Source organism: Giraffa tippelskirchi, chromosome 1, assembly GCF_054371585.1.
Source record: "Giraffa tippelskirchi isolate mGirTip1 chromosome 1, T2T-mGirTip1v1.2.pri, whole genome shotgun sequence".
Classification (NCBI taxonomy): domain Eukaryota; kingdom Metazoa; phylum Chordata; class Mammalia; order Artiodactyla; family Giraffidae; genus Giraffa; species Giraffa tippelskirchi.
Genome location: NC_137275.1, coordinates 19,266,466 through 19,293,563, shown reverse-complemented (window position 1 = coordinate 19,293,563; position 27,098 = coordinate 19,266,466). Strand labels below are relative to the sequence as shown.

Sequence of the window (27,098 nt, the reverse complement as noted above, 5' to 3'; positions counted from 1 at the left end):
AGGGAAGTCTTCAGGGTTTTTGTTTTTTGTTTCCTTTTTTTTCCTTCAATCATTCTTTTTACCCACAGCTTTATTGAGATATAATTGACGTGCAACACTGTGTAAGGTGTATAGTTGGTCCATTTTTTTTCTTAAGTGGTATGAAACAAGATGGCAGCTACAGATGGAGGAATAGGATTGTGGGAGAAGGAGTTAGGAGAGGGACTGCAAGGGAGGAGAGTACAAATTGGGACAAGTAGAATTTTGTGGCCAGTTGGAAACAGCCCATCTGTTTGTGTGTTTACTCCTCCATCTTATTCCCATAAGATTTAAGTTGTAGACATGTCCAACGGGTCAGAGCTAACAGTTAAAGATGGTAAAAGTGGGTAAGACTGGCCAAGGAAAAGAAAGAGAGTGAGAAGAGAAGAGCACCAGAAGGCAGGACACTACTAAGAATGGACTAGAGGGACTTCCCTTGTGGTCCAGTGGCTAAGACTCCATATTCCCAAGGCAGGGGGCCTAAGTTCAAGCCCTGATCAGGGAACTAGATCCTGCATGTCGCAACTAAGACCCAGCATGGGCAAATAAATAATTCAATAAATATAAATGTAATAGAAAAAACTTTTTTAATAGAGAGATGGGTCACCAAACAGGAGCAGGTATTCTGAAAGCCAAGAGAAAAAAGTTACAAGAATGTCTTGTGCCCCAAAGGAGTTGAACAAGAGCCAGCTTGGACAGTTAAGAAATGATAAGTGATCTTACTGATAGTGGTAGAGGTGGAGGAAGAAGACATTGCTTTAGGCCAAGTCGGGGGGAAAGTGGAAACAGTGACAGGTTTTATTTTCTTGGGCTCCAAAATCACTGTAGATGGTAACTGCAGCCATGAAATTAAAAGACGTTTGCCTCTTGGAAGAAAAGTTATGACAGCATATTAAAAAGCAGAGACATCAGTTTGCTGACAAAAAGTCAAAGCTATGGTTTTTCCAGGAGTCACGTACAGATGTGAGAGCTGAACCATAAAGAAGGCTGAGGGCTGAAGAATTGATGCTTTCCAATTGTGGCGCTGGAGAAGACTCTCGAGAGTCCCTTGGACAGCAAGGAGATCAAATCAGTCAATCCTAAAGGAAATCAGTCCTGAATATTCATTGGAAGGATTGATGCTGAAGCTGAAACTCCATTACTTTGGCCATCTGATGAGAAGAGCTGACTCATTGGAGAAGACCTTGATGCTGGGAATGATTGAGGGTGGGAGGAGAAGACTGAGGATGAGATGGTTGAATGGCATCACCGACTCAATGGACATGAGTTTGAGCAAACTCTGGGAAATAGTGAAGGACGGGGAAGCCTGGCGTGCTGCACTCCATGGGGTTGCAAAGAGTCAGACATGACTTAGCAACTGAACAACAACAACAAGTGAATGGGAGATGGATGCAGGGAGAATGAAGTTAGACTGTTCTGTGTTAGAAAAAAGTCACTCTTTTTGATGATAAACCCTTGCCAAGCTCCACTCATCAAAAAATATCTGCTCAATGTTATGTGGCAGTCTGGATGGGAGGGGAGCTTAGGGGGCAAAGGATACGTGTATATGTATGGCTTAGTCACTTCACTGTTCACCTGAAACTATCACAATGTTGATCAGCTAAACCCAACTACAAAATAAAAAGTTAAAAAAAGAAAAAAAAAAAGAATTTAGAAAGGGAATGAGAGAGGGCAACAGCTAGAAGAAGCTTGTTCCAGGAAAGGCTTCATTTGTTAATATATGGAGAACTTTGACATGTTTGTTGGCTAATGGAGAGAAGAGGTGGAAAATTTTGTGGAGAGGGCAGTTATTGAGAGAGTAAGACCTAAAGGAGCACGAAGGGTTGGAATCCAATGTGGCAGTAGAGAAGTGAGCCTTGGATTAGAGGAATGCGGTCTTTGTCTTGGGGAAGGAGGGGTGTGGATGTAGACATGGAACTTAGTCTCCCTCTGAGACTCGCCTCTGTGCCAGTCCCTTAAATGCTGTGTTCCTCAGGGTTCTAACTTCAGTCCTCTTTTTAAACTGACACGTTCATTCACACCCTTGGATTACTTTTGCTTTGATCACTGCCAAATCCACTTCCAAAGTATTCCTCTCTCTCCACCATTAGATTGTCTAATAGAGGTTCAAGCGTCTGATGTCCAGCACTAAATTCATTCTTTCCTAGCAGATTCCTCCTCCTGTATTTCTAATGTTGCTGGGCAGCTCTGCCGAACCAGTCAAGCTGGAAACTGGAAGTCACTTTCCATTTTTCCCTCTTCTATACCCTCACATTCGTTCTTTGCCTCCAAGTTCTATCATTTCCGTCTTCTGAGTATATCTCGAATCCACTTCCTTGTGTCAGAACCACATCTCATCATGGCCCTCATTACTTCTCATCAGGGTCATTGAAAATGCCCCCTAACTCATCTCCCAGACTTCAGCCTTGTTCCTCTCAAAACCAGCCTCCACATTGCTACTCAGGAGATTGTTCCTAAAAGCAAATGTAATCATGTCACTCCCCTGCTTCAAATCATTGGGTGGCAACTGATTACTTTCATAATAAAGTTCACAGTCTTCAGACTGGCATTCATGGCCCTCCTGGTAGGGCTTTTCCATGACTGCCTCCTCTTCCCCACCTCCCCGATGCTCCACCCACCCTGAACTTCACACCACTCTCCAGTCTGATCAAGGTCGCCATTCGCATTTCCTGTCCCCGCTTCCTAGAACCCACTTGTCTCCATTTTTTAGCAGTATCACCTCTTCTGTGCTTTGAGATATTTCTGCATTCCTCCTCAAAGCTTCCTCAATGCCCAGGCTAATTTACATCCCTTTAACAAACTACTCGCCAGGCTGAACTGGAATCTTTTACTTATCGGTCTCTGCCATTGAACTTCTTCAGGACAGGGACTGTTTTCATCTCTGCCCTTACAGTGTACAATGCCTAGACATAGTAGATTCTCAATAACCATTTGATTAGTTATGAAGAGAGAGGGTCAGAAGGTTAAAGGAGTTTATAAGCCCAATGGACTCTCTGTATGAAGCACGCAGGGAGGTAAGAAAGTGGAAGGTGGTGGAGGACAGGATCAAAGGTCTGAAATGACTTCTGTGTGGAAGGCTGACCAGGGAGAAGGCACTTTAAGGGACAGTTCTGTCATATATCCCTTCAATGCTAAATATTGATGTCACAAATGTTTTATACTCATTAGAAAATCCTAGTACCAACCAAAGCTTAATCATGAAATCAAATAGAACTGGACAGGGCTGTAGAGATCATCTTTTTGTTTTGTTTTAATTTTTAATGGAGTACAATTGCCTTATAATGTGTTAGTTTCTTTTTTTAACTTTTCCTTTGTACTGGGGGATTGCCAATTAACAAACAATATTGTGACAGTTTCAGGTGAGCAACAAAAAGACCCAGCCGTGTATACACATGTATTCATTTTCCCCCAAAGTCCCCTCCCATCCTGGCCACCACACAACAATAATGTTGTGTTATTAATAGCTTCTTGGCGAAGGAAATTACAACTCACTCCAGTATTCTTGCCTGAAGAATTCCATGGACAGAGGAGTCTGGTGGGCTATGGTCCATGGGACTGCAAAGAGTCGAACATGACTGAGCGCACAGCACATTAATAGCTTCTACTGTACAGCAAAGTGAATTAGCCATATGTATACATGAGTGCATACGTGCTAAGTTGCTGCAGTTATGTCCGATTCTATGCCAACCCGTGGACTGTAGCTCACCAGGCTCCACTGTCCATGGGATTCTGCAGGCAGGAATACTGGAGTGGGTTGCCATTTCCTTCTCCAGGGGATCTTTCTGACCCAGGGACTAAACCTGTGTCTCTTATGTCTCCTGCATTGGCAGGGAGGCTCTTTACCACTGGCGCCACCTGGGAAGCCCATACGTATACAGATATCCCCTTTTTGCAGATTTCCTCCCCATTTAGGTCACCACAGAGCATTGAGTCGAGTCCCCTGTGCTATACAGTAGGTTCTCATTCCAGTACTTAGTCACTCAGTCCTGTCCGACTCTTTGCGACCCCATGGACTGTAGCCTGCCAGGCTCCTCTGTCCATGGAAGTTTTTCATGCAAGAACATTGGAGTAGGTTGCCATTTCCTTCTCCAGGGGATCTTCCTGACCCAGGGATCAAACCCACGTCTCTTGCATCTCCTGTGTTGGCCAGTGGATTCTTTACCACTGCGCCACCTTGCAAGCCCATTTTATACATAGTAATGTATATATGTCAATCCCAGTCTCCCAATTCATCCCAGCACCACCCTTTCACCACTCGGTGTCCATACGCTTGCTCTCTCTGTTTGTGGCTCTGTTTCTTCTTGTAGAGCTCATCTTGCCCAATCTCTTCGTTCTTCACACAAGGAAACAGACCCAGACAAGTCATTTTCTTAAATTGTGAGCACTTCAGTCCCAGAAACAGCACTACAGCCTCATGTATCAGTTATTTTATTGCCTCATGTTGCCACTTGCTTTGTTTCACATTTTTCTGATTTCGTGCTTTACGTACTCTAAAAGAGACACTTTGGAAAAGCTAGGGGAATATGTTCCAGTGATGAGAACAGAGTAACTGAAAGATTATGCATTCTCTTAATTCCCTTGATGTTTCTTAGGAAATCATTTTCTAGAGAATACACTTGGATTTTTCAGATAATACCAAGAATTTCAAGTTTTACTCTCTCCGAAATCATGAATAATAAGCTCTTCTCTCCCAAAAAGTTTTTATTTCAAGCATCATTTTGTGCAAATGGAGAAGTTAATCAGGAGCATGCCTATTCAAGTCTTCTTAGGTCATTTTCTGGTTCCTTTCATGCTTCTAAAGTCAATTAATGGGATTCCATATAATTAGATATAGTTAAGGTATTCTGGATAAACATGTGTGTGCTTGCTTACTAAGTCTCTTCAGTTGTGTCTGACTCTTTGCAACCCCATGGAGTGCAGCCCGCCAGGCTCCTCTCTTCATGGGATTCTCCAGGCAAGAATACTGGAGTCGGTTGCCATGCCCTCCTCCCTGAATAATCATAATACCTTGCAAATTTTCCCCAAAAGAATGAACCTTATAATAAACAGGTGGAAGAAATCTTAGCAATTAGTTTTTATAGAAATGCATCAGTGAATAATAATGAATAAAAATTTTATCTTAATCAAAAAATAAGAAGACTGCATAGTTTATCAAAGACTAAAAGCTGAATTCTTTTAATCCATTAACATTTTACATATAGCTTCATGGAGGTCACTCAAAAGATGTTTGATTAGATAGTCCAATCACCAGTCATATTCAGTTCAGTCCAGTTCAGTCCCTCAGTCGTGTCCGACTCTTTGTGACCCCATGGACTACAGCATGCCAGGCTTCCCTGTCCATCACCAACTCCCGGAGCTTGCTCAAACTCATGTCCATTGAGTCGGTGATGCCATCCAACCATCTCATCCTCTGTCGTCCCCTTCTCCTCCCGCTTTCAGTCTTTCCCACCTTCAGGGTCTTTTCCAATGAGTCATTTCTTCGCATCAGGTGGCCAAAGTATTGCAGTTTCAGCTTCAGCATCAGCATCAGTTATTCCAATGAATATTCAGGGTTTATTTCCTTTAGGATTGACTGGTTTGATCTCCTTGCTGTCCAAGGGACTCTCAAGAGTCTTCTCCAACACCACAGTTCAAAAGCATTCAGTTCTTCGGTGCTCAGCTTTCTTTATAGTCCAACTCTCACATCCATACATGACTACTGGAAAAACCATCGCTTTGACTAGATGGACCTTTGTCGGCAAAGTAATGTCTCTGCTTTTTAATATGCTGTCTAGGTTGGTCATAGCTTTTCTTCCAAGGAGCAAGCGTCTTTTAATTTCGTGGCTGCACTCACCATCTGCAGTGGTTTTGGAGCCCAAAAAAGTAAAGTCTCTCACTGTTTCTGTTGTTTCCCCATCTATTTGCCATGAAGTGATGGGACCAGATGCCATGATCTCTGTTTTCTGAATGTTGAGTTTTAAGCCAACTTTTCATTCTCCTCTTTCACTTTCATCAAGAAGCTCTTTAGTTCTTCGTTTTCTGCCATAAGGGTGGTGTCATCTGCATATCTGCTGCTGCTGCTACTGCTGCTAAGTCGCTTCAGTCATGTCCGACTCTGTGCAACCCCATAGACGGCAGCCCACCAGGCTCCGCTGTCCCTGGGATTCTCCAGGCAAGAACACTGGAGTGGGTTGCCATTTCCTTCTCCAATGCATGAAAGTGAAAAGTGAAAGTGAAGTCGCTCAGTCGTGTCCGACTCTTCGCGACCCCACGGACTGCAGCCTACCAGGCTCTTCTGTCCATGGTATTTTCCAGGCAAGAGTACTGGAGTGGGGTGCCATTGCCCTCTCCCCTGCATATCTGAGATTATTGATATTTCTCCTGGCAATCTTGATTCCAGCTTGTGCTTCATCCAATCCAGCATTTCTCATGACGAACTCTGCATATGAGTTAAATAAGCAGGGTGACAATATACAGCCTTGACGTACTCCTTTCGTGATTTGGAACCAGTCTGTTGTTCCATGTCCAGTTCTAACTGTTGCTTCTTGACCTGGATACAGATTTCTCAGGAGGCAGGTCAGGTGGTCTGGTGTTCCCATCTCTTGAAGAATTTTCCAGTTTGTTGTGATCTACTCAGTCAAAGGCTTTGGCATAGTCAATAAAGCAGAAATAGATGTTTTGCTGGAACTCTCTTGCTTTTTTAATGATCCAATGGATGTTGGCCATTTGATCTCTGATTCCTCTGCCTTTTCTAAATCCAGCTTGAACATCTGGAAGTTCATGGTTCACGTACTGTTGAAGTCTGGCTTGGAGAATTTTGAGCATTACTTTGCTAGCATGTGAGATGAGTGCAATTGTGCGGTAGTTTGAGCATTCTTTGGCATTGCCCTTCTTTGGGATTGGAATGAAAACTGACCATTTCTAGTCCTGTGGCCACTGCTGAGTTTTCCAGATTTGCTGGCATATCGAGTGCAGCACTTTCACAGTCATCTTTCAGGATTTGAAATAGCTCAACTGGAATTCCATCACCTCCACTAGCTTTGTTCATAGTGATTCTTCCTAAGGCCCACTTGACTTCACATTCCAGGATGTCTGGCTCTAGGTGAGTGATCACACCATCGTGATTATCTGGGTCATGAAGATCTTTTTTGTACAGTTCTTCTGTGTATTCTTGCCACCTCTTCTTAATATCTTCTGCTTCTGTTAGGTCCATACCATTCCTGTCCTTTATTGTGCCCATCTTTGCATGAAATGTTCCGTTGGTATCTCTAATTTTCTTGAAGAGATCGCTAGTATTCCCCATTCTATTGTTTTCCTCTATTTCTTTGCACAGATCACTGAGGAAGGCTTTCTTATCTCTCCTTACTATTCTTTGAAACTCTGCATTCAAATGGGCATATCTTTCCTTTTCTCCTTTGCCTTTCGCTTCTCTTCTTTTCATAGCTATTTGTAAGGCCTCCTCAGACAACCATTTTGCCTTTTTGCATTTCTTTTTCTTGGGGATGGTCTTGATCACTGCCTTCTGTACAACGTCATGTACTTCCATCCATAGTTCTTCAGGCACTCTATCAGATCTAATCCCTTGAATCTATTTGTCACTTCCACTGTATAGTCATAAGAGATTTGATTTAGGTCATACTTGAATGGTCTAGTGGTTTTCCCTACTTTCTTCAATTTAAGTCTGAATTTGGCAATAAGGAGTTCATGATCTGAGCCATAGTCAGCTCCTGGTCTTGTTTTTGCTGACTGTATAGAGCTTCTACATGATTGCAAAGAATACAATCAATCTAATTTTGGTATTGACCATCTAGTGATGTCCATGTGTAGAGTCTTCTCTTGTATTGTTGGAAGCAGGTGTTTGCTATGACCAGTGCATTCTCTTGGCAAAATTCTCTTAGCCTTTGCCCTGCTTCATTCTGTACTCCAAGGCCAAATTTGCCTGTTACTCCAGGTACCTCTTGACTTCCTACTTTTGCATTCCAGTCCCCTATAATGAAAAGGACATCTTTTTTCGGTGTTAGTTCTAGAACGCCTTGTAGGTCTTCATAGAATCATTCAACTTCAGCGTCTTCAGCATTATTGGTCAGGGCATAGGCTTGAGTTACTGTGATATTGAATGGTTTGCCTTGGAAATGAACAGAGATCATTCTGCCATTTTTGAGACTGCACCAAAGTACTGCGTTTTAGACTCTTTTGTTGACTATATTAATAATAACCAGTCATATTAATAATGTGTTATAAAAATGACTAATTAGTGCAACTTATATCTGTACACTTATATGTATAAAAACAAAGTATATGTATATTTAGTAGCAGCAATGTCAGTTGCTCAGTCATGTCCAACTCTTTGGGACCCCATGGACTGTAGCCCACCAGGCTCCTCTGTCCATGGAATTCTCCAGGCAAGAGTGCTAGAGTGGTTTGCCATCCCTTCTCCAGGGGATCTTCACAAACCAGGGATGTGATTTTAATATATTCCTTCAGATTCATATGAATATTTCATGAAAACTTGTCTCTTACCATGCATTATGAATAACTACCCATTAGTTCTCCTAGTAAACAGTTGTTCCTTAATAAAAAAAAATTCATAAATTAAGGAGATGAGTAATGAACTGCACTACAATCTTCTACGTAAATGCTAACAACTTTTTTTTTAGGAAGCAGCAGCAGCAGTGCTTAAACTAGTACTTCTTAGAGGTGAACCAAAGACCATAATTCAAATCGGAAGGTAAGGTATATTCTAATAAAGTCTACTTTTTAATCATTACCAGCTGATAATTGGGCTTGGTTTCCCTGGTGGCTCAGTGGTAAAGAATCCCCCTGCCAATGCAGGAAACGCAGGTTCAATCCCTGGGTCGAGACGATCCCCTGGAGAAGAAAATGGCAACCCACTCCAATATTCTTGCCTGGGAAATCCCATGGACAAAGGAGCCTGACGGCCAACAGTCCATGGGATTCAACTCTTTTCAACTGGCGACTAAACAACAACAACCACAAACTGATAATTACAATGATAATGACATGGGGGGGAAATATTTATCGCATGGACTCTTGATTGAATCCTCAGAAATGAGGGTATAAAATTATGAATGGTAAGGACGACATTAAATTCAAGAAAGTGGTTACCTCTACAAAGAAAAGGGAGAAAAAATTGAGGAATGGTATATGGGGGACATTAATTGTATCTGTAACATTTTGACTGGAGAGTAGGGCTACGAGTGTTCTTGTTATCTTATTCTCTGTACCTTTTTTCATATACCAAAATATTTCATTAATAAAAAGGGCAACTTCCACTTGAAAATATCTTTAATAAGATCATTCTACTTTACTTGAAACATTACATGATGTGGCTTAAACCATGTAATGTCCCAAGTAAATATTTTGCTAGTAATAGAACAAGTGAAAGTCACTCAGTTGTGTCCAACTCTTTATGACCCCATGGACTGTAGCCTTCCACGCTCCTCTGTCCATGGAATTCTCCAGGCCAGAATACTGGAATGTGTAGCGATTCCCTTTTCCAGGGGATCTTCCCAACCCAGGAATCAAAACCAGGTCTCCCGCATTGTAGGCAGAAGGCTCTTTACCATCTGAGCCACCAAGAAAGCCCAATTTCTTTTTTTTTTTTTAGACTTATAGTTGATTTTAAAGGAGGAAGTTTGTTTTAGCTTACACTTAATGTAAAGACACATTAAATGAATGCACAGTTTTATGAAGTTTCTCAAAAGACTCCCTCCCACCAACCAGCTGCAACTACCACTTAAGCCAAAGAATAGATCTCTGCCAACTACCCCATAAACTCCCCACCATGATACCCCAGTCACAATTTCCTCCCTCTCCCCCAAATCAACAACCATTCCAACTTCTGCAGCGGTCACTTATCCTATTTCTTCATCACCTCGGTACCTGAAGATGCATCTTCAGGCAAAAGAGCCCAGTCCTGCCCATTTTTTAGTTTGGTGTCTGTAATCCACATATTGCCCTTATATCCCTTTCCTTTCCTTACAATTTATTGTTGAAGAACCTATAGAGTTTCCCACGGTCTGGTTTTGCTGATTGTGTATTCAAAATGAAGTTCATCCTGATCAAAGCAGTTGGATCCAGTGACTTGATCCCTTTGGCAAGACTGTAGGCTTTTCATCAATTTTTGATCCGATGGTGTATAATTCTGCCTTTTGGCATACTAGCACCCATTGATATTCATGGCCTACACCCTAGAGCCATTCATTTATTGGGGGTTGCAAAATAGTGATATTCTAGTTTTGTTTTACTTACTAGCTGGAATTATTTGAAAAAGGGATTCTCGCCTCCTCTATTTGTTTACCTATATCGAACATTCTAATTTGACTCTTTTGAGGACCCCTTCCCTGGTCTCCAGACTTGTATACCCAACCATTCATTCCATATCTCCAGAGGATGTCTAATGGGCATCTCCACCTTAGGTCCGAAGCCAAGCCTCCTCTTGGAGTTGTCTGCACATCACCTCTCCAGTTCCTCAGGTCTAAAACCTCTATGATCCTTGATTTTTATCTCTTTTACTTCCAAATCTAACCCATCAACAACTCCTGTTGTCTTTCCCTTCCAAATATATCCACAATCTGACTGCCTCCACCACCATCTCTTGCTTGGGTTACTTGACATCGTTAGATTCTCTTTTTTCCTTTGTTTTTTATTTTTAAGGGTTGCACTCTTAAAGTTTGATTTAATAACATTTTATCATTATGTAAAACATTTGTATGGCTCCGAAGTCAAATCTACAAAACGAGTTTCCTTTAAGAAGTCTCATTTTTGTTCCCTTCTTCATACTACTCTCTCTTCCTCTATGTAGGTAACTATTTTGACTAAGTTTTTAGTTTATCATTTTCTTTTTTTTCTTTTCTATAAGAGATGCATCCATATATTTGTATTTCCTTTATGGTAGCATACGAGAAATACAGATAAATGGTAGTACATCATAAGCACTTTTCTTCGCCTTTCATTTGTCAGTTAACAGTATATCTTAGACATCATGTATTCAAGTTTTTTAATATTTAAGGACATTTCTGAATGTTATTCACTAAGCATACTAAACATAAATTTAAAATCACATCCAGTATCAATTTACTTCAAATCACATATGTAACTTTTGAAGAGATGATAGAATTAGAAACTCTTTTCCTATAAAGACTCTCCCCAGTTTAAAAATAAAAATAAATATTTTTTAAGTCACTAAGTCATGTCTGACTCTTTGTGACTCTGTCCATGGAATTCTCCAGGCAAGAATACTGGAGTGAGTTGCCATTTCCTTCTGCAAGGGATTTTCCTGACCCAGGGATTGAACCCTATCTCCTGCTTGGCAGGCGGATTCTTTACCACTGAGCCACCTGGGAAGCCCTAGTGGATATTATGCATGTCAACTAATACCATCATTAAAAATATTTGTAGTATAGTGTATTCATGATATGATATGAAGGATTTGTTTTGAAGGGGTGCATATTTTAAATTTTCTACCTCTGATACTATATTTTCTACATGTTTTGAGATTCCTCATTCTCGTATATATCCAGTTGAGCATTTGAACATGTCTGTTGCCTATTAACCATTTGGATATAGAGTGTTCAAAAATGACTAGATTAAAGCCTTGGCACCAAGCAACTATTTTGCTTGCTATATCCCTAAATTTTCTGGATTGCTGGGCAGTAAAGCTGGAGACACTCTCCAAAAATCTTATATCCTCCTAAAATGTCTGAGAAGGTACAAAAGGTACCTAGAAGCTAAGTGGTCTGAAAAAGGTACACTTTGGATTACTATGGGGAAGTTTAATTCCCCCCACACACCCCGCAACTCGTGTTCTCCAGAATATTTGATCTTTGCAGTTTACGACTTTTAAATTCTAATCTGTCATGATAGACAGCCAAGAACTGCCAAAATTAAGTATGTCTACCTAAAAATATAAGAATACTAAAAATCAGTGAACAAATAGAATTTGTTCTGTGTGATCAGAATCTAGATGTAACTAACCTTGGAATGTAAGTGGCTTCCATCAAAGACATGTCAAATATACATATATATGATTAGATTATTAGACTTTTCTCTGTTGTAATTTATTTTTCTTGATGCAATGTTAAATACATATTCACATTTTTAGAGAGTTTTTATCTAACATAATTTAATTCTTCAAATTTTTGAAAGATTTTCTAACTATACTGATTGTAAAAAGTTACCTACATAGTTTTTATACTATTAATGAAAGCTTGAAAGCAAAATTCAATTCTCTGTATTAGTACTTAATTTCTTTAATATTATATATAAATGAATGTATTCTTTTCAAAGCTTTGTCTACCATACTCTCTTTATTGATGGAATCACTTACCTTTGTGCCTCAGACAATGCCTTAGATATTTTAACACCATCTGCATTTCTTAAAAATGTAAGTAATTTCTTATACTACTTTGACTTTTTCAATTACTGAAATTATGAGGTCTGATTTATAGTTTATTAGTAGTAATGTCCCTAGCCAAGAGCAGATCAGCCATCTGTCCATATAGCAGAGCCATTAATGACCTTTAGAGATTTCTCACCCTCACCCTTCACCTATCTCCTGCCTCTACACTTCCCTCACTCTAAAGCAAGATCTGCAAAGACAATCAACCCAGATCTCTCAGAATCTCTCTTTATATTTCTTTTTTTCTTTCAAAGTAAAAAAATTAAGCTTTAGGATCAATAAGTATGCTTTCTCGGTAGCATATGTATTTAATTTTCAAACACATGTAAGACACTTCCGGCAGAAAATGTGAATCAATTACAAGAGTTAAAAAAGTTTTTTAATCAAGACATACTACCTTTGTTGTTGTTTTAGTCACTAAATCATATCTGACTCTTTTTCAACCCCATCTGCTGTAGCCCACCAGGCTCCTCTTGTCCATAGAATTGTCCAGGCAAGAATACTGGAGTGGGTTGCCATTTCCTTCTCCAGGGGATCTTCCCAACCCAGGAATCAAATCCGAATCTCCTGGACTGCAGATAGATTCTTTTATCACTGAGCCACCTGGGAAGCCCTACACTACCTTTAGGGAATGTTTTATGTAAAATTTACCAACAAATATAAAATATACATAGAGTAATTATGTGTATGTACTTATGTAGATACATGAGATTTTATAAATTTCTTAAAAGGTAATTAACATTCTCTAATAGATATCATCTGTTACTGACGATTACCCAGCATTTAATAACTGCAGTCCACGGGGTTGAAAAGAGTTGGACACGACTGAGCAACTAAGCAACAACAGCAAAAATAAGATTGTGAAAGGCAGTCTCAGAGACAGACTAGGAATAAACCATTATTCTAGTAATTTTATGATCCAGATAGTAAGCTTGTTTCTTATTTTAAAAAGTAAATAATACTAATCTTCAATTTTATTCACAAATACATAATTTAGGATAAATATTTTAACAAAGAAATATTAATGGAAAAATCAGTCAAGTATACTATAATTATTAATAGATATTCTCCAGTCATATTCATGAATCATGCATAGATTTTATTTGCTTAGTCTACCAACTTGTTTTAACACAATTCAAATCATAACCACATAGAGTCAAGGAGTATAAGGCCTAATATTGTAATTCACTCTACCTTTCTGCCTAGTCAGTTGTTAGCACCTACATGATAAACACTGTTAGCCGTTTAACTGACTAGAATTTTTTTCCCCTCTCTACCATTATGGAACAACATCCAAACTTTACCAACTTTTCAAAATCAGGTAACACAAAATTGCTCAGCTGCATGATTTTTACTACTGCTTCTGGGATGATACAACATTAAGTACAAACAGCTGTCAGAATTCCTTCTTGAAGCTTTGAAATGTCATTTAACAACCGTATAGGGTTAACATTTGGGTGGGTTTGTTTTGTTATCATTGAATGGATTTTGAAAGTAAGGCAGGAGGGGAAAATGAAAAGCACTTATTTAGAGAATATCATAGACCCCTATCTTTCCTTTTCTGCCAGAGGTAACATCTGTGGGTCCCCTCAAGTCCTGAAAAATATCAACACCGAAGAATCAAGGTACACCTGCAGTCTCATGATATGAGATATGAGCAGTTTTCATCATCAATTCAGTTCAGTCGCTCAGTCGTGTCCAACTCTTTGCGACCCCATAAACTGCAGCACACCAGGCCTCCCTGTCCATCACCAACTCCCTGAGTTCACCCAAACCCATGTCCGTCGAGTCGATGATGCCATCCAGCCATCTCATTATACTGCATCTTTAAAACAGAAACATACCCTGCCACCAAAAATCTAGAACTGTTCTGTTTTCTCTTATTGCAAGTTTCTACCAGACTTGGCTTCAAATTAACACTTGTTTTGTAATTCTGTGGTTGAAATTATCTATACAGTTTAAATATTTCCATTGATTTCTCCAGGTTAGTGAGACTTTTCTGAAAAATCCTTTGCTGTCACAAGAACATTTTTTTCCTTCAAATGCAGTTGCTGCAGATTTTCAACAAGTATTGGCAAAGTATATGGTATGTAACCTCCAACTGTATTCCGTTAAACACTGTCAGGGGGACTTCCCCTGTGGTCCACTGGGTAGGACTCCAGCCTCCACTGCAGGGGGCCCAGATTCAATCCCTGATCAGGGAGCTATGATTCTCCAAGCCATGCAGCGTGGCAAAAAAAAAAAAACTTGTATCACTTCTGACAAATCAGTTAGGAATTATGAGTTTAAAAGCTGTTAAGATGAATAAGAACTAAGAACTTCTATCTTTCTATAATGGTAAGGAAAGATATCCATGATATAGTGGTAAATGAATAAAGCAAGATAGAGAAAACATATATGGCATACTATTATTTACTTACCATCCTTATATAAAACCATTTTAAGAAAGAAGAATAAATACAAATATATGTTTTGCTTATAGTGAAAAAGCGGAGGACGGAGAGACAAGGCAAGGACAAACTGAAAACATGCCTCTATAGGGATGGGGATGAGAACAGAAACTAGCCCTCTGTGAATGAAACCTGTCTTGCAAATTTGACTTGGAACCACATAAATATTCTACGCAGTTTTAAAAATTGTAAAATATTTACACAATCATTCTGTAAATATTTTACATAAATATAGAATTATTAAATATTTTAAAAGTAGGCCCTCAGCAGAAATTAATATTGTAAATCAACTATACTTCAATAAAATTTGTTTTAAAAAGGAGTCCTGGGACATCCCTGGCAGTCCAGTGGTTAAGACTCCACACTTCCACTGCAGGAGGGGGCGTGGGTTCAATCCCTGGTCTGGGACCTAATATACCACGTGCCACATGGCACGGCCAAATATTAAAAAAAAAAAGTAGTTCCTAATAAGTGAAATAAAACAGTAACAAGAAGACAAATTATGTGTGATTCAACTTACATGAGGTACCCAGAGTAGTCAGATTTAGAGACAGAAAGTAGAAGGTTGGTTGCCAGAGCCTGGGTGGAAGGGAGCAGGAAGAATTGTGTTTAATGGATGCAGAGTTTCAGTTTAGGAAAATAAAAAAATCCTGGAGATAGATGGTGGTGACAGTTGTACAGCAATGTGAATATACTTAATGCACTGAACTATACAATTAAAATGGTTAAAATTGTACATATTATAATATGTATCTTTTATCATAATAAAATTTTTTAATTTTTTTTCTTTTCTTGAAGTATAGTTGCTATACAATATCGTATAAATTACAGTGGTACAAGAGAGTGATTCATAATTTTTAAAGGTTATACTCCATTTATAATTATTATAAAATATTGGCTGTTTTTCCTATGTTGTACAATATATCCTTGTAGCTTATTTTATACTTAATAATTTGTACCTCTTAATCTCCTACACCTACCTCCCCCTCCTGCCTTTCCTGTCCCCACTGGGAACCACTAATTTGTGCCTTATATCTGTTAGCCTGCTTCTTTTTTGTTATATGCACTAGTTTGTTATATTTTTTAAATTCCACATATAAGTGATATCATATGGGATTTCTCTTTCTCTAGCTGACTTATTTCACTTACATATTGCACTCCAAGTCCATTCATGCTGCTGCAAGTGGCAATATTTTATTCTTTTTTAAAAATTGTATTTATTTATTTTTGGCTGTGCAGGGTCTTCGTTGCTGCACAAGGGCTTTCTCTAGTAGCCGTGTGTGGGGGCTACTCTCCCTTGTGGTGCACGGACTTACTGCAGTGGCTTCTCTTGTTGCAGAGCATGGGCTCTAGAGCGCACGAACTTCTGTAATTGCAACACGAGTGCTCAGTAATTCCAACTCGTGGGCCCTCGAGCATGGGCTCAGTAGTTGTGGCACAGGGGCTTAGTGGTGGTGTGGCATGTGGGATTCTTCCTGGACCAGGGATTGAACCTGTGTGCCCTGAATTGGCAGGCAGACTCCTAACCACTGGACCACCAGGGAAGCCCCATGGTTTTATTTTTAAGAAAAAACAAGGCCACAGCTTTTAGAGATACAAACTCAAGCATTTACAGATTAAAATAATAGACTGCCTAGGATTTCCTCTAAAATAATACATTTGGGGAAGGGGTAATCAGTAGTAGGGGCTTCCCTGGTGGCTCAGACAGTAAAGGGCCTGCCTATAGTGTGGGAGACCTGGGTTCGATCCCTGAGTTGAAAAGATCCCCTGGAGAAGGGAATGGCTACCCACTTCAGTCTTCTTGCCTGGAGAACCCCAACAGAGGAGCCTGGCGGGCTGCAGTCCACGGGGTCACAAAGAGTTGCTCAGATGCAACTGAGCAATTAACACTTTGACTTTTCAATCAGTAGCAAAGAAAGTGAAGTCACTCAGTCATTTCCGACTCTTTGCGACCCCATGGACTGTAGACCACCAGACTCCTCCATCCATGCAATTTTCTAGACAATAGTACTGGAGTGGGTTGCCATTTCCTTCTCCAGGGGATCTTTCTGACCCAGGGATCAAACCCAGATCTCTCACATTGTGGGCAGACGCTTTACTGTCTGAGCCACCAGGTAATACCACCATCAGTAGTAAGACAGATAGAAAAAAGATTGACCATGTGTTGATAACTGCTGAAACTAGGTGATGGGTACACTAAACAAGTCATTCTTTCTGTATATGTTTGAACTTCTCCATAAAAAAAAAAAAAAAAGTTGGCCACACCTTGCAGCTTGTGGGATCCCTGACCAGGGATCAAACGCTTGCCTCCTGCAGTGGAAGCTCAGAGTCCAAACCACTGGACCACCAGGGAATTCCCCATAATAAAAATGTTTTAAGTATACCTGCATTCGTTTTCTGTTTACGTGTAACAAATCACCACAAGTCAGCAACCCCAAACAGCACACATTTATTACCTCACCATTTCTGTGGGTCAGGAATGGTTTAACTGGGATTTTCTGCTCAGGGTCTCACCAAGCTGCAGTCAGTGTGTCAGCCCAGCCGTGTTCTCAACTGTTAGCGCTGGGGAAGAATCTGCCTCCAGCCTCATTCAGATTGTTGCAGAATTGATTTCCTAAGAACTGCATGAGGGCTGCAGCTTTTTGCTGGCTGTTGGCTGGAGGACACCCTCGGTCCTACGACTGACAGCAGTTCTTTATCACCAGGGCGTCCTCAGCACACACGCTTGCTTCTTCAAGGCCAGCAGAGGAATCTCTCATTCCAGTCTGCTGAATGTGACATAATATGATAACCACAGGAGTGACATCCGTCACCTTTTCTTCCATTCACACTGAAGGGAGGAGATGTTACAAAGATGGGACTCAGTGGGTCCCCATAGCGTGTGTCCACCACAATGCCTGAAAAAATAATGAAGGATAGATATACCAAATTTACATACTTTTCTATGGAGAATTCTGCAGTATTCATCACAGCCAAAATCTATTATTAACATGCTCCCTGAAAACCAGTTACTCTGCGAAAATATGCACATGTTAAGCAGTTAACACAACTGACATCAAAGAAATTTCTGTTTAACATTTATAAAGTAACCCAAGGAGCTTTAAATCTGTAGAAAATTTTTATGAAAGTTGTTGACTTTTTAGTGCTATAATTAACAAAAGGCACACAGGGGGAAAAAAGTAATTTTGAGGGAGTTTTAAATATTTCTGTGTGTGTGTGTGTGTGTGTGTGTGTGTGTGTGTGCGCGCCAAATGCCATGGAATGGACTATGAATACATTATCTTAACAAAATTTAGATGAGTCTCTTAGATTAAAACGATTAAACATTTTTAAAAGGAGAGAAAAAGGAAAAGGAATAGAAAGAAAAATCAAAGATTCACCATTTATCTTAACTTGACTGTGTCTTAATAAAAATTTTTAACCTGTGAGCCGTAGAGGCATCTACCTAACATTTCTTAACACAAGCCACCAAAACCTTATTTTCAAACAAGGTCACATTCGTAAGTATCCAGAATCAGGACTTGAAATCATGCTCTTAGGGGGACACTACTAGCAACTCCCTCTTTTCTAAATCCAAGTGGTGAGCTCCTCACAGAATGTCAGTCATAAGTTGCATGGTCCAGTGACCAAAACTAGAGTTCTGTTTAAGGTGGATGTGATCACTTGCCAAAGAGTAGGGGATTTTAATATCATTTCTATTTAAAAAATAATGCTCAGTAATAAGGTGAGATAATACAAAGGTATATAAAGTGAAATATAAGTATTTCGTACACTGTCAAGCAGACCCTCTTGAGGTGAGCGCTCAACAGTTTGGGGTGAACCTTCCAGAATTTTATATATATATATATATATATATATATGTAAATTCACAAAACTGGGATAATTAATTCAACAGGTAAAGGTTTAATCTCTAGAGCTTCTTGATCTAAATCCTAGTTTTACTTCTAGTTGTGTTGTCGTTCAGTCTCTAAGTCATGTCCAGCTCTTTGCAACCCCAGGGACTGCAGCACAGCAGGCTTCCCTGTCCTTCACTGTCTCCCAGAGTTTGCTCAGACTCATGTCCACTGAGTCAATGTCTGTGTAACACTGGGCAATAGATTTACTTCTCTCAGTCTGAGTTTTCTTATTTAGAAAATAAAAGATAATAAGATTACTACTTTGTATAAAGGTTTGGGAATTCAATGAGCTAATAAATGTGAAGTGCTTGAAACAGTACCTGGCACACACCAAGTGCTTAATAGGTTATTATTTAATACTCTACTACAGCTGCAGCTTATTTTTTAAATATACTATATCTTAAAGATCCGTTTTTTAACTTAAATACAGTTGATTTACAATGTTATGTTAGTTTCAGGTATACAACACAGTGATTCAGTTATATACATGTATTCTCTTTCAGATTCTTGTCCCTTATAAGTTACTACAAAGTATTGAGTACTCTGAGTATAGTGAAATATTGCTGACTATAGTTCCCTGTGCTGTATAGTAGGTCTTTGTTGGTTATCTACTTTTATATATAGTAGTGTGCACCCTACTCTAGTACTCTTGCCTGGAAAATCCCACGGACGGAGGAGCCTGGTAGGCTGCAGTCCATGGGGTCGCTAAGAGGCGGACACAACTGAGCGACTTCACTTTCACTTTTCACTTTCATGAATTGGAGAAGGAAATGGCAGCCCACTCCAGTATTCTTGCCTGGAGAATCCCAGGGACGGCGGAGCCTGGTGGGCTGTCGTCTATGGGGTCGCACAGAGTCGGACATGACTGAAGCAACTTAGCAGCAGCAGTGTGTATATGTGAATCCCAAACTCCTAATTTATCCCTGCCCCTACATCCCCATTTAGTGATCATAAATTTGTTTTCTATTTCTGTTTTATAAGTAAGTTCATTTGTATTTTTTTTCTTAGACTCCACATTTAAGTGATATCACATGGTATTTGTCTTCAGTTACTTCACTTAGTGTGATAATCTCTAGGTCTATGCATGTTGCTGCAAATGGCATTATTTCATTCTTTTTAAGGCTGAGTAATATTCCATTATATATATATATATGTACCACATCTCTATCCATTCATCCATCGATGGGCACTTGGGTTGCTTCCATGTCTTGGCCATTATAAATAGTGCTGCAGTGAACATTGGGTGCAGGTATCTCTTTAAATTACAGTTTTCTCCAGATATAGATATATTCTTAATATGGATAGAGTGGACAACAAAAATAGGAACAGTGAACAAGAACAATAATGAATAGGAAGCAGTAACACATATGGTAGCTATTAATCCAGCTCTGTCAATAATCACTTTAAAAGTTAATGGTGTAAATACACCAATTAAAAGACAGAGATTGTCAAACTGGATCAAGAAACTGTCATGAGAAAGAGAAGACAAGCCGCAGACTGAGAGAAAATATTTGCAAAAGACAAATCTGTTAAAGGACCATAATCCAAAATATACAAAGAACTCTTAAAACTCAACAAAAAGAAAATAAACAACCCAGTTTTAAAAGTGGGCCAAATATTTGAATAGATGTCTCACCAAAGAAGACATGCAGATGACAAATAAGCATATGAAAAGGCCCGATATCATATGTATTGCTGCTGCTGCTGCTAAGTCGCTTCAGTCATGTCCGACTCTGTGCGACCCCATAGATGGCAGCCCACCAGGCTCCACCGTCCCTGGGATTCTCCAGGCAAGAACACTGGAGTGGGTTGCCATTTCCTTCTCCAATGCATGAAAGTGAAAAGTGAAAGTGAAGTTGCTCAGTTATGTCCGACTCCTAGTGACCCCATGGACTGCAGCCTACCAGGCTCCATGGAAAATCCATGGGATTTTCCAGGCAAGAGTACTGGAGTGGGTTGCCATTGCCTTCTCCATTATATGTATTAGGGAACTGCAAATTATAGCAACAATAAAATACCCCTAAGTTTCCTATTAGAATGGCTAAAATTCAAAACACTGACAACACCAAATGCTGGCAATGTGGAGCAGGAGGACTCTTATTTACTGCTGGTGGGAATGCAAAATGGTACAGTCACTTTGATAGACAATTTAGCACTTTCTTACACGACTAACATCCTCTTACCGTATGACCCAGCAATTATGTTTCTCAATATTTACCCAAAGGAATTAAAAATCATATCCACACAAAAACCTGTATATGGATATTATAGAAGTGTTATTCATAATTGCAGAAACATGGCAGCAATCAAGATGTCTTCCCATAGGTGAATGAATAAACTACAGTATATTCAAACAATGGACTATGATTCAGCGCTATAAAGAAATGAGCTATTCAACCATGAAAAGACATAGAAGAACCTTAAATCCATATTACTAAGTGAAGGAAGCCAATCTGAAAAGGCTCCATACTGTATGGCTCTAACTATATGGTATTCTGGAAAAAGCAAAACTATGGTGACAGATAAAAAAAAAAGACCAGTTGTTAGAGCTTGCTGCTGCTGCTGCTGCTGCTGCTGCTGCTGCTAAGTCACTTCAGTCGTGTCCGACTCTGTATGACCCCATAGACGGCAGCGCACCAGACTCCTCTTTCTCTGGGATTCTCCAGGCAAGAATACTGGAGTGGGTTGCCATTTCCTTCTCCATGCTAGGGCTTAGGGAGAAGGGAAGCATGAATAGGTGGAACACAGAGGATTCTAAGGGCAGTTAAGAAACTGTTCTGTATGATTCTGCAGTGACAAATACATGTCATTGGACATTTGTCCAAATCCACCAAATGTACACTATTAACAGTGAACCCTAAGGTAAACTATGGACTTTGGATGATAATGATGCATCACTGTAGGGTCATTCGTTGTGACAAATGGACCACTCAGGTGGAGGATGTTGATGGTGAGGGAGGATGGGGGGGAGCGGGTAAGGAATATGCAGGAACTCTGTAATTTCCACTCAGTTTTACTGTCAACCTAAAAAGTGAAGTGAAAGTTGTTTAATCGTGTCTGACTCTTTGTGACCCTACGGACTGTAGCCTGTCAGGCTCCTCTGTCAATGGAATTCTCCAGGCCAGAATACTAGAGTGGGTAGCCAGTCCCTTCTCCAGGGGATCTTCCCAACCCAGGGATCAAACACAGGTCTCCCGCATTGCAGGCAGATTCTCTACAGCCTGAGCCACCAGGGAAGCCTAAACTGCTCTTTTAAAAAGTCTATACAAATAAGTAATTTAAATTAAAAAAACACTTCTGAACATTGCTGATTGAATACATTGATATATTCCCTCTCTCACCATTCCCCATTTTTTTCTGCAGGATTAAGGTAGGACAATTTAAGACTTAGTTGATTCCCTATGCTGAAATACCAGTGAGATGTCCCTCTGACACCTTTGCTCTGATTTGTACAACGTATTACAATAGATTTCACTTATAGAAAATTAAGCGTATATTATATTTCACTTCTCTATAGATGAAATACAATACAAATCAAGTTGACAGCTCGATATCCACACTGAAGAGTCAAGTAACTGATGTAACAAATGTTATGACCCAAAATATTGATAAAATTTTGGAAAGCGGAGACAGATTGAATATCTTCACTGGTAGAACGGATGATCTGCAAACAACTGTGAGTGTTCCACAGCTGTCTTGATACCCAAACAGTGTTCTCAGTCATAGGATCCCTGCTCTTGAGACAAACTGCCCAAAGCAAAAACATACTGAGACACTTGGTGAGATGATCCTATATCACTAGACTATCTCTTTATCAAAGATTATTGCAGTGCAACTAAAATAGTAAAAGAATAATTCTAAAACAACCCAAATTTTAAAGCCTATTTAAGGAGAAGGTGGTTATTTGTGTAACAGAAGGATTTCCAACATAGAGAAACACACAGGTTAGTCAACAAATAAATTCCAAGAGGAAAAGGAGAGGGAAACTTACCAAAAAAAGGATTTAGAAGAGATATCAGTTGCAGTATGTGGTCCTTACTGGATTTTGATTCAAACAAACTATAAAAATGAAAATTTATAGTATCGTGAAGCAGATATTTGAACTCTGGCTGGATATTGATGCGATTAAGAAATATTACTAATTTTTAGGTGTGATAATGGCATTGTGGGTATGTTTTTTAACGAGTCATTACTTATTAGGGATATGTACTAAAATATATATGAATGAAATTATGTAACATCTGAGATTTGCTTCAAAATAGTTCAGGAGTGGGGGAGTAGAATGGGGTATAAATTAACAAAATTGGTCATAAATTAACAATGGTTGAATCTGGATGTTGAGTATATAGGGATTCATTATACCATCCTGTCAGCTTTTGTATGTGTCTGAAATTGTCTGTTAGAGAATAGTTTTAAAACAATCACTAAAGTTTGAAGAGTTCCCTCTGAGCATATTTTTTCCCTTGGCCACGCTTCACGGCTTGTGGTATCTTAGTTCCCCGACCAGGGATCAAACCTGTGCCCCCCGCAATGAAGCACAGAGTCCCAACCACTAGCCCACCACAGAATTCCCTGGGGTGAGCATTTTAAATTTTATTTCTACAGATCTTTTCTAGAAACACAGACACCATATAAAGCAAAGTATACACATACTTTTTACTCACCAAGTTCTGTTGATTCAACCTCCTAAATCTTTTTTATTATAAGCCTCATTTTTTTTACCTTTCAAAACAATTTACAAGGTATTATTCATATATAATATTCACAGACTCTAAGTGTGGAGGTTGATGAACTGTGATAATTATGAACAATTGTGTGACCACAGTCAAGTTTATAGACTAGCTCTTCCATCCTAAAATCTGCCCTCCTCTATAATTGACTCTTCCCCAACCCCTGACCCCAACCAACTACTAATCTGCTTTCTGTCACTATAGTGTTGTCTTTTCTGGAATGACTTATAAATCCAATCATACAGTGTATAGTATTTTGTGTCTGACTTATTTTACTTAATGTTTTTGACATTCATGTTGTTTGATGTTAATGTTTTCTTCCTTATCATTGCTAATATAGTATTCACCAGAATGGCTAAATCTCTTTTAAACCCACCTTCTGCCCATTCCAGTGCTGCTCACTCTCACTCTGAGATCAGTTACCTCTTGTCTGACTATGGTAATTCCCAGATTTAATTATTCTCCCTATTTTTGGTTCAGCTCTGCTCCAGTCATCCTCCACAGTGACACTAGAGTATTCTTTTAAAATGCAAGTAATGAGCATTATATATAGCCTTCTTTTTAGATTATTATTATTTATTTTTGGCTGTGTTGGGTCTTAGTTGCAGCATGTGGAATCTTTCATTGCAGCACAGGGGCTTCTCTCTAGTTGAGTCCCATGGGCTCAGTTGTCCTACAGCCTGTGGGATCTTAGCTCCCCAACCAGGGATTGAACCCATGTCCCCTGCATTAGAAGGTGGATTCTTAACCACTGGACCACCAGGGAAGTCCCTTTAAAACCCTCCAGTGGTGCACCTTTGTCCAAGCGAGGTAGAGTTCAACCTCCCTAACTTAGTGAGCTTTCTTCTGACTATATTGCCAGTCACATCACCCAGAGGTCACGGTCTTATAGTTTATAAATCTCAAAAATTATCAGACTACTTGTAGTTCTCCCAAATACATGTTGCATTATCTCACACCTTTATGCATACTGTTCCTTCTTTTTCCTTGCTTTGGAAAACTTATACTCATCCATCAAAACCCAACTCAAGAATCATCTCCTCATCCATTTCCCAGGCTGAGCCTATCCCTCTCTCATCTGTGCAGTCCTTGCACCTTTTATTTATTGATTAATTCGACAAATATCTCTTGAAGATCTACTGTCTACCAAACTCAATGTTAGGCACTAAGAATAATAAGAATGAGTATGACAGCCATAACCCCAGCAAACAAGCACTCGATGTTAGTTACATTAAACACTACTTACTTAAAGCAACCCTCTACATTTTTTTTTTTTTGAAATGTTATACCTACATGTTAAGGAAATTCAAGGATTTCCTGGGGCCACTAGAAGCTGGAAGAGAAGAAAGGACCATACCTTAAACTGTATTGACACTTTACAGACTTGTGTTCTCCAGGACTCTGAGACAATACGTGTCCTGTTGTTCTAAGCCACCCAGTTTGTAGAGTTTTGCTACAGCCACCCTAGAGAACAAGGGCAGTTTGTTGACAGGAACCTGTATGGGTGCATTCAGTTGCTAAGTCATGTCTGACTCTTTGCGACCCTATAGACTGTAGCCCGCCAGGCTCCTCTGTCCATGGGATTTCCCAGGCAAGAATACTGGAGTGGGTTCCCATTTCCTTCTCCAGGCACAACCCTCTACATTATTTTTATAGCAGGAAAAAGATGAGGTCACATCGGTTTATATAATCTACAAAGAAGAATTAATAAAGAAAATCATTGTCTAGGATTCAGTTGTACTTTATGAGAATTTTAACAAGAGTTCAGATAAAATTATTCAAGCCATTTAGATTCATTCATTAAAAACATTCTTTGGGGGCCTATTATGTAGAGGGTATTATGCTTGTTGTCTTCAGGGATTAAAAAAAAATGAATAAGATACTTTTCAAAGTTTAATCCGGAGAAGGCAATGGCACCCCACTCCAGTACTCTTGCCTGGAAAGTCCCATGGACGGAGGAGCCTCGTAGGCTGCAGTCCATGGGGTCGCGAAGAGTCGGACACGACTGAGCGACTTCACTTTCACTTTTCACTTTCATGCATTGGAGAAGGAAATGGCAACCCACTCCAATGTTCTTGCCTGGAGAATCCCAGGGATGGCGGGGCCTGCTGGGCTGCCGTCTATGGGGTCGCACAGAGTGGGAAACGGCTGAAGCGACTTAGCAGCAAAGTTTAATCTATTGCAGGAGACATATTAGTATAAACCTCACTGCAATATATGTTAAGTTCATAAAAGATGGATAAAGCGTAATAATAGCCAAAGAGTGGATAACTGATAGTGTTTACATTTTTACAATGCATTTTGAAATCACAATCATTAAATTCTATAATCAGTATTATATCATTCAACATTTGTTTCAAGTATGTGAAAAATTTCTGTGAATAATATATCTAATACCCTTGTAATCATCAGCCAGCCTTATATGGCCTTCACATTTTGCCATATTGGATATGGGCCTTTGGTTTTCAAAGAAATAAAATTATGAAAGTAATTAAAGTCACCTTTGAGTCTTTCCCAAGCTCATTCCACTCCCTCACTAAAAGAAACACTATTATGAATTTGATATGAATCATTAGTATGAATGTTTTGATTCCTTTGCTATAATATATATCTATAGTTGGTTTGCATTTTTAAACTTGGTTATGTATGACATCCTAATGAGCCTATCCTTCTGCAATCTGTTTTAAGTTCAACATTATTATTTTTTGAAATGTATTCATTTTGATACACTTAGCTCTAATTTATCAATTTAGCTTCTGACAGCATCTCATTACTATTTTAAGAAATACAGTGTTCTTGTCCTTTCCTCTTTTATCAATATTAATGTAGGTTCCAACTTCTTTATTATGGAACAACATTGCATTGAACACCTTTGTACATGTCTTTTGGTACACGCTTGCAAAATGTTTCTAAGACAGCAGTCTACAGAATTTTTTGATCATGCACATTTATGTGTAAAGTATTGTTGAGAATGCATTTAAATATGTATAAATTATATGTATTATCCTATAATAATCTTATATAAAACATATACAGAAAAGTAGAAATTTAAAGGTGAGACAAAGATGAAATAAAATTAAATGGTTTGTTTTCTTAAGAAAATAAAACTCTGATTAAGAAAAATTTTAATAATGTATTTTAATGATAGCAATGTGATTAAAAGTCAGATCTGATTACAAATGACTTTAAAGTCTCTAAATATGGAAGGTGGAGTATTCAAACTAGAAGCAGAGATATATCCTCTTTGTCATTTTCTTGTTGTTTAGGTTTGCCTTATTAGTATTAATGTAATTAAGCCACATGTCTATTCTTTAGCTTAGTTAAAACTAAATAATATTACCCATACATTCACTTACCCAGATGTACGTAAATCGTAGGTGTTGCAATACACTACAAGAGAATGGATAAAGGAGTATGCAGTGGCCAACTCTTCATCACTGTGGAATTTCTACTCTACCCTCAAAACACCTTAACTTTCATGATTTAAGTATTTTACACCATACCTACAGAAGATGTCAGTGGCTATCCATATGTTAAAATTTAAATATTTTCATTTCCTTCTTGTTTTTTAGATTAAAACAAATAGAGGTTCTAATATTATTTT

The 27,098-nt window shown here is 39.1% G+C and overlaps 1 protein-coding gene across 5 annotated transcripts in view; it reads left to right on the top strand.

The window, feature by feature from the left end:
• The window catches only part of LOC145543138 (uncharacterized), a 54,202-nt gene that overhangs the window by 1,326 nt on the left and 25,778 nt on the right, over positions 1–27,098 (top strand). For 3 of the 5 annotated variants that reach the window (XM_081583717.1, XM_081583696.1, XM_081583708.1), the window contains exons 2-5: positions 8,655–8,725; positions 12,307–12,403; positions 14,403–14,504; positions 22,282–22,440. In XM_081583717.1, the coding sequence (XP_081439843.1) occupies positions 8,655–8,725; positions 12,307–12,403; positions 14,403–14,504; positions 22,282–22,440 (429 nt within the window). The remainder of the gene's footprint in view (positions 1–8,654; positions 8,726–12,306; positions 12,404–14,402; positions 14,505–22,281; positions 22,441–27,098) is intronic. The other 2 variants (XR_014080481.1, XM_081583724.1) reach the window with 2 other exon arrangements.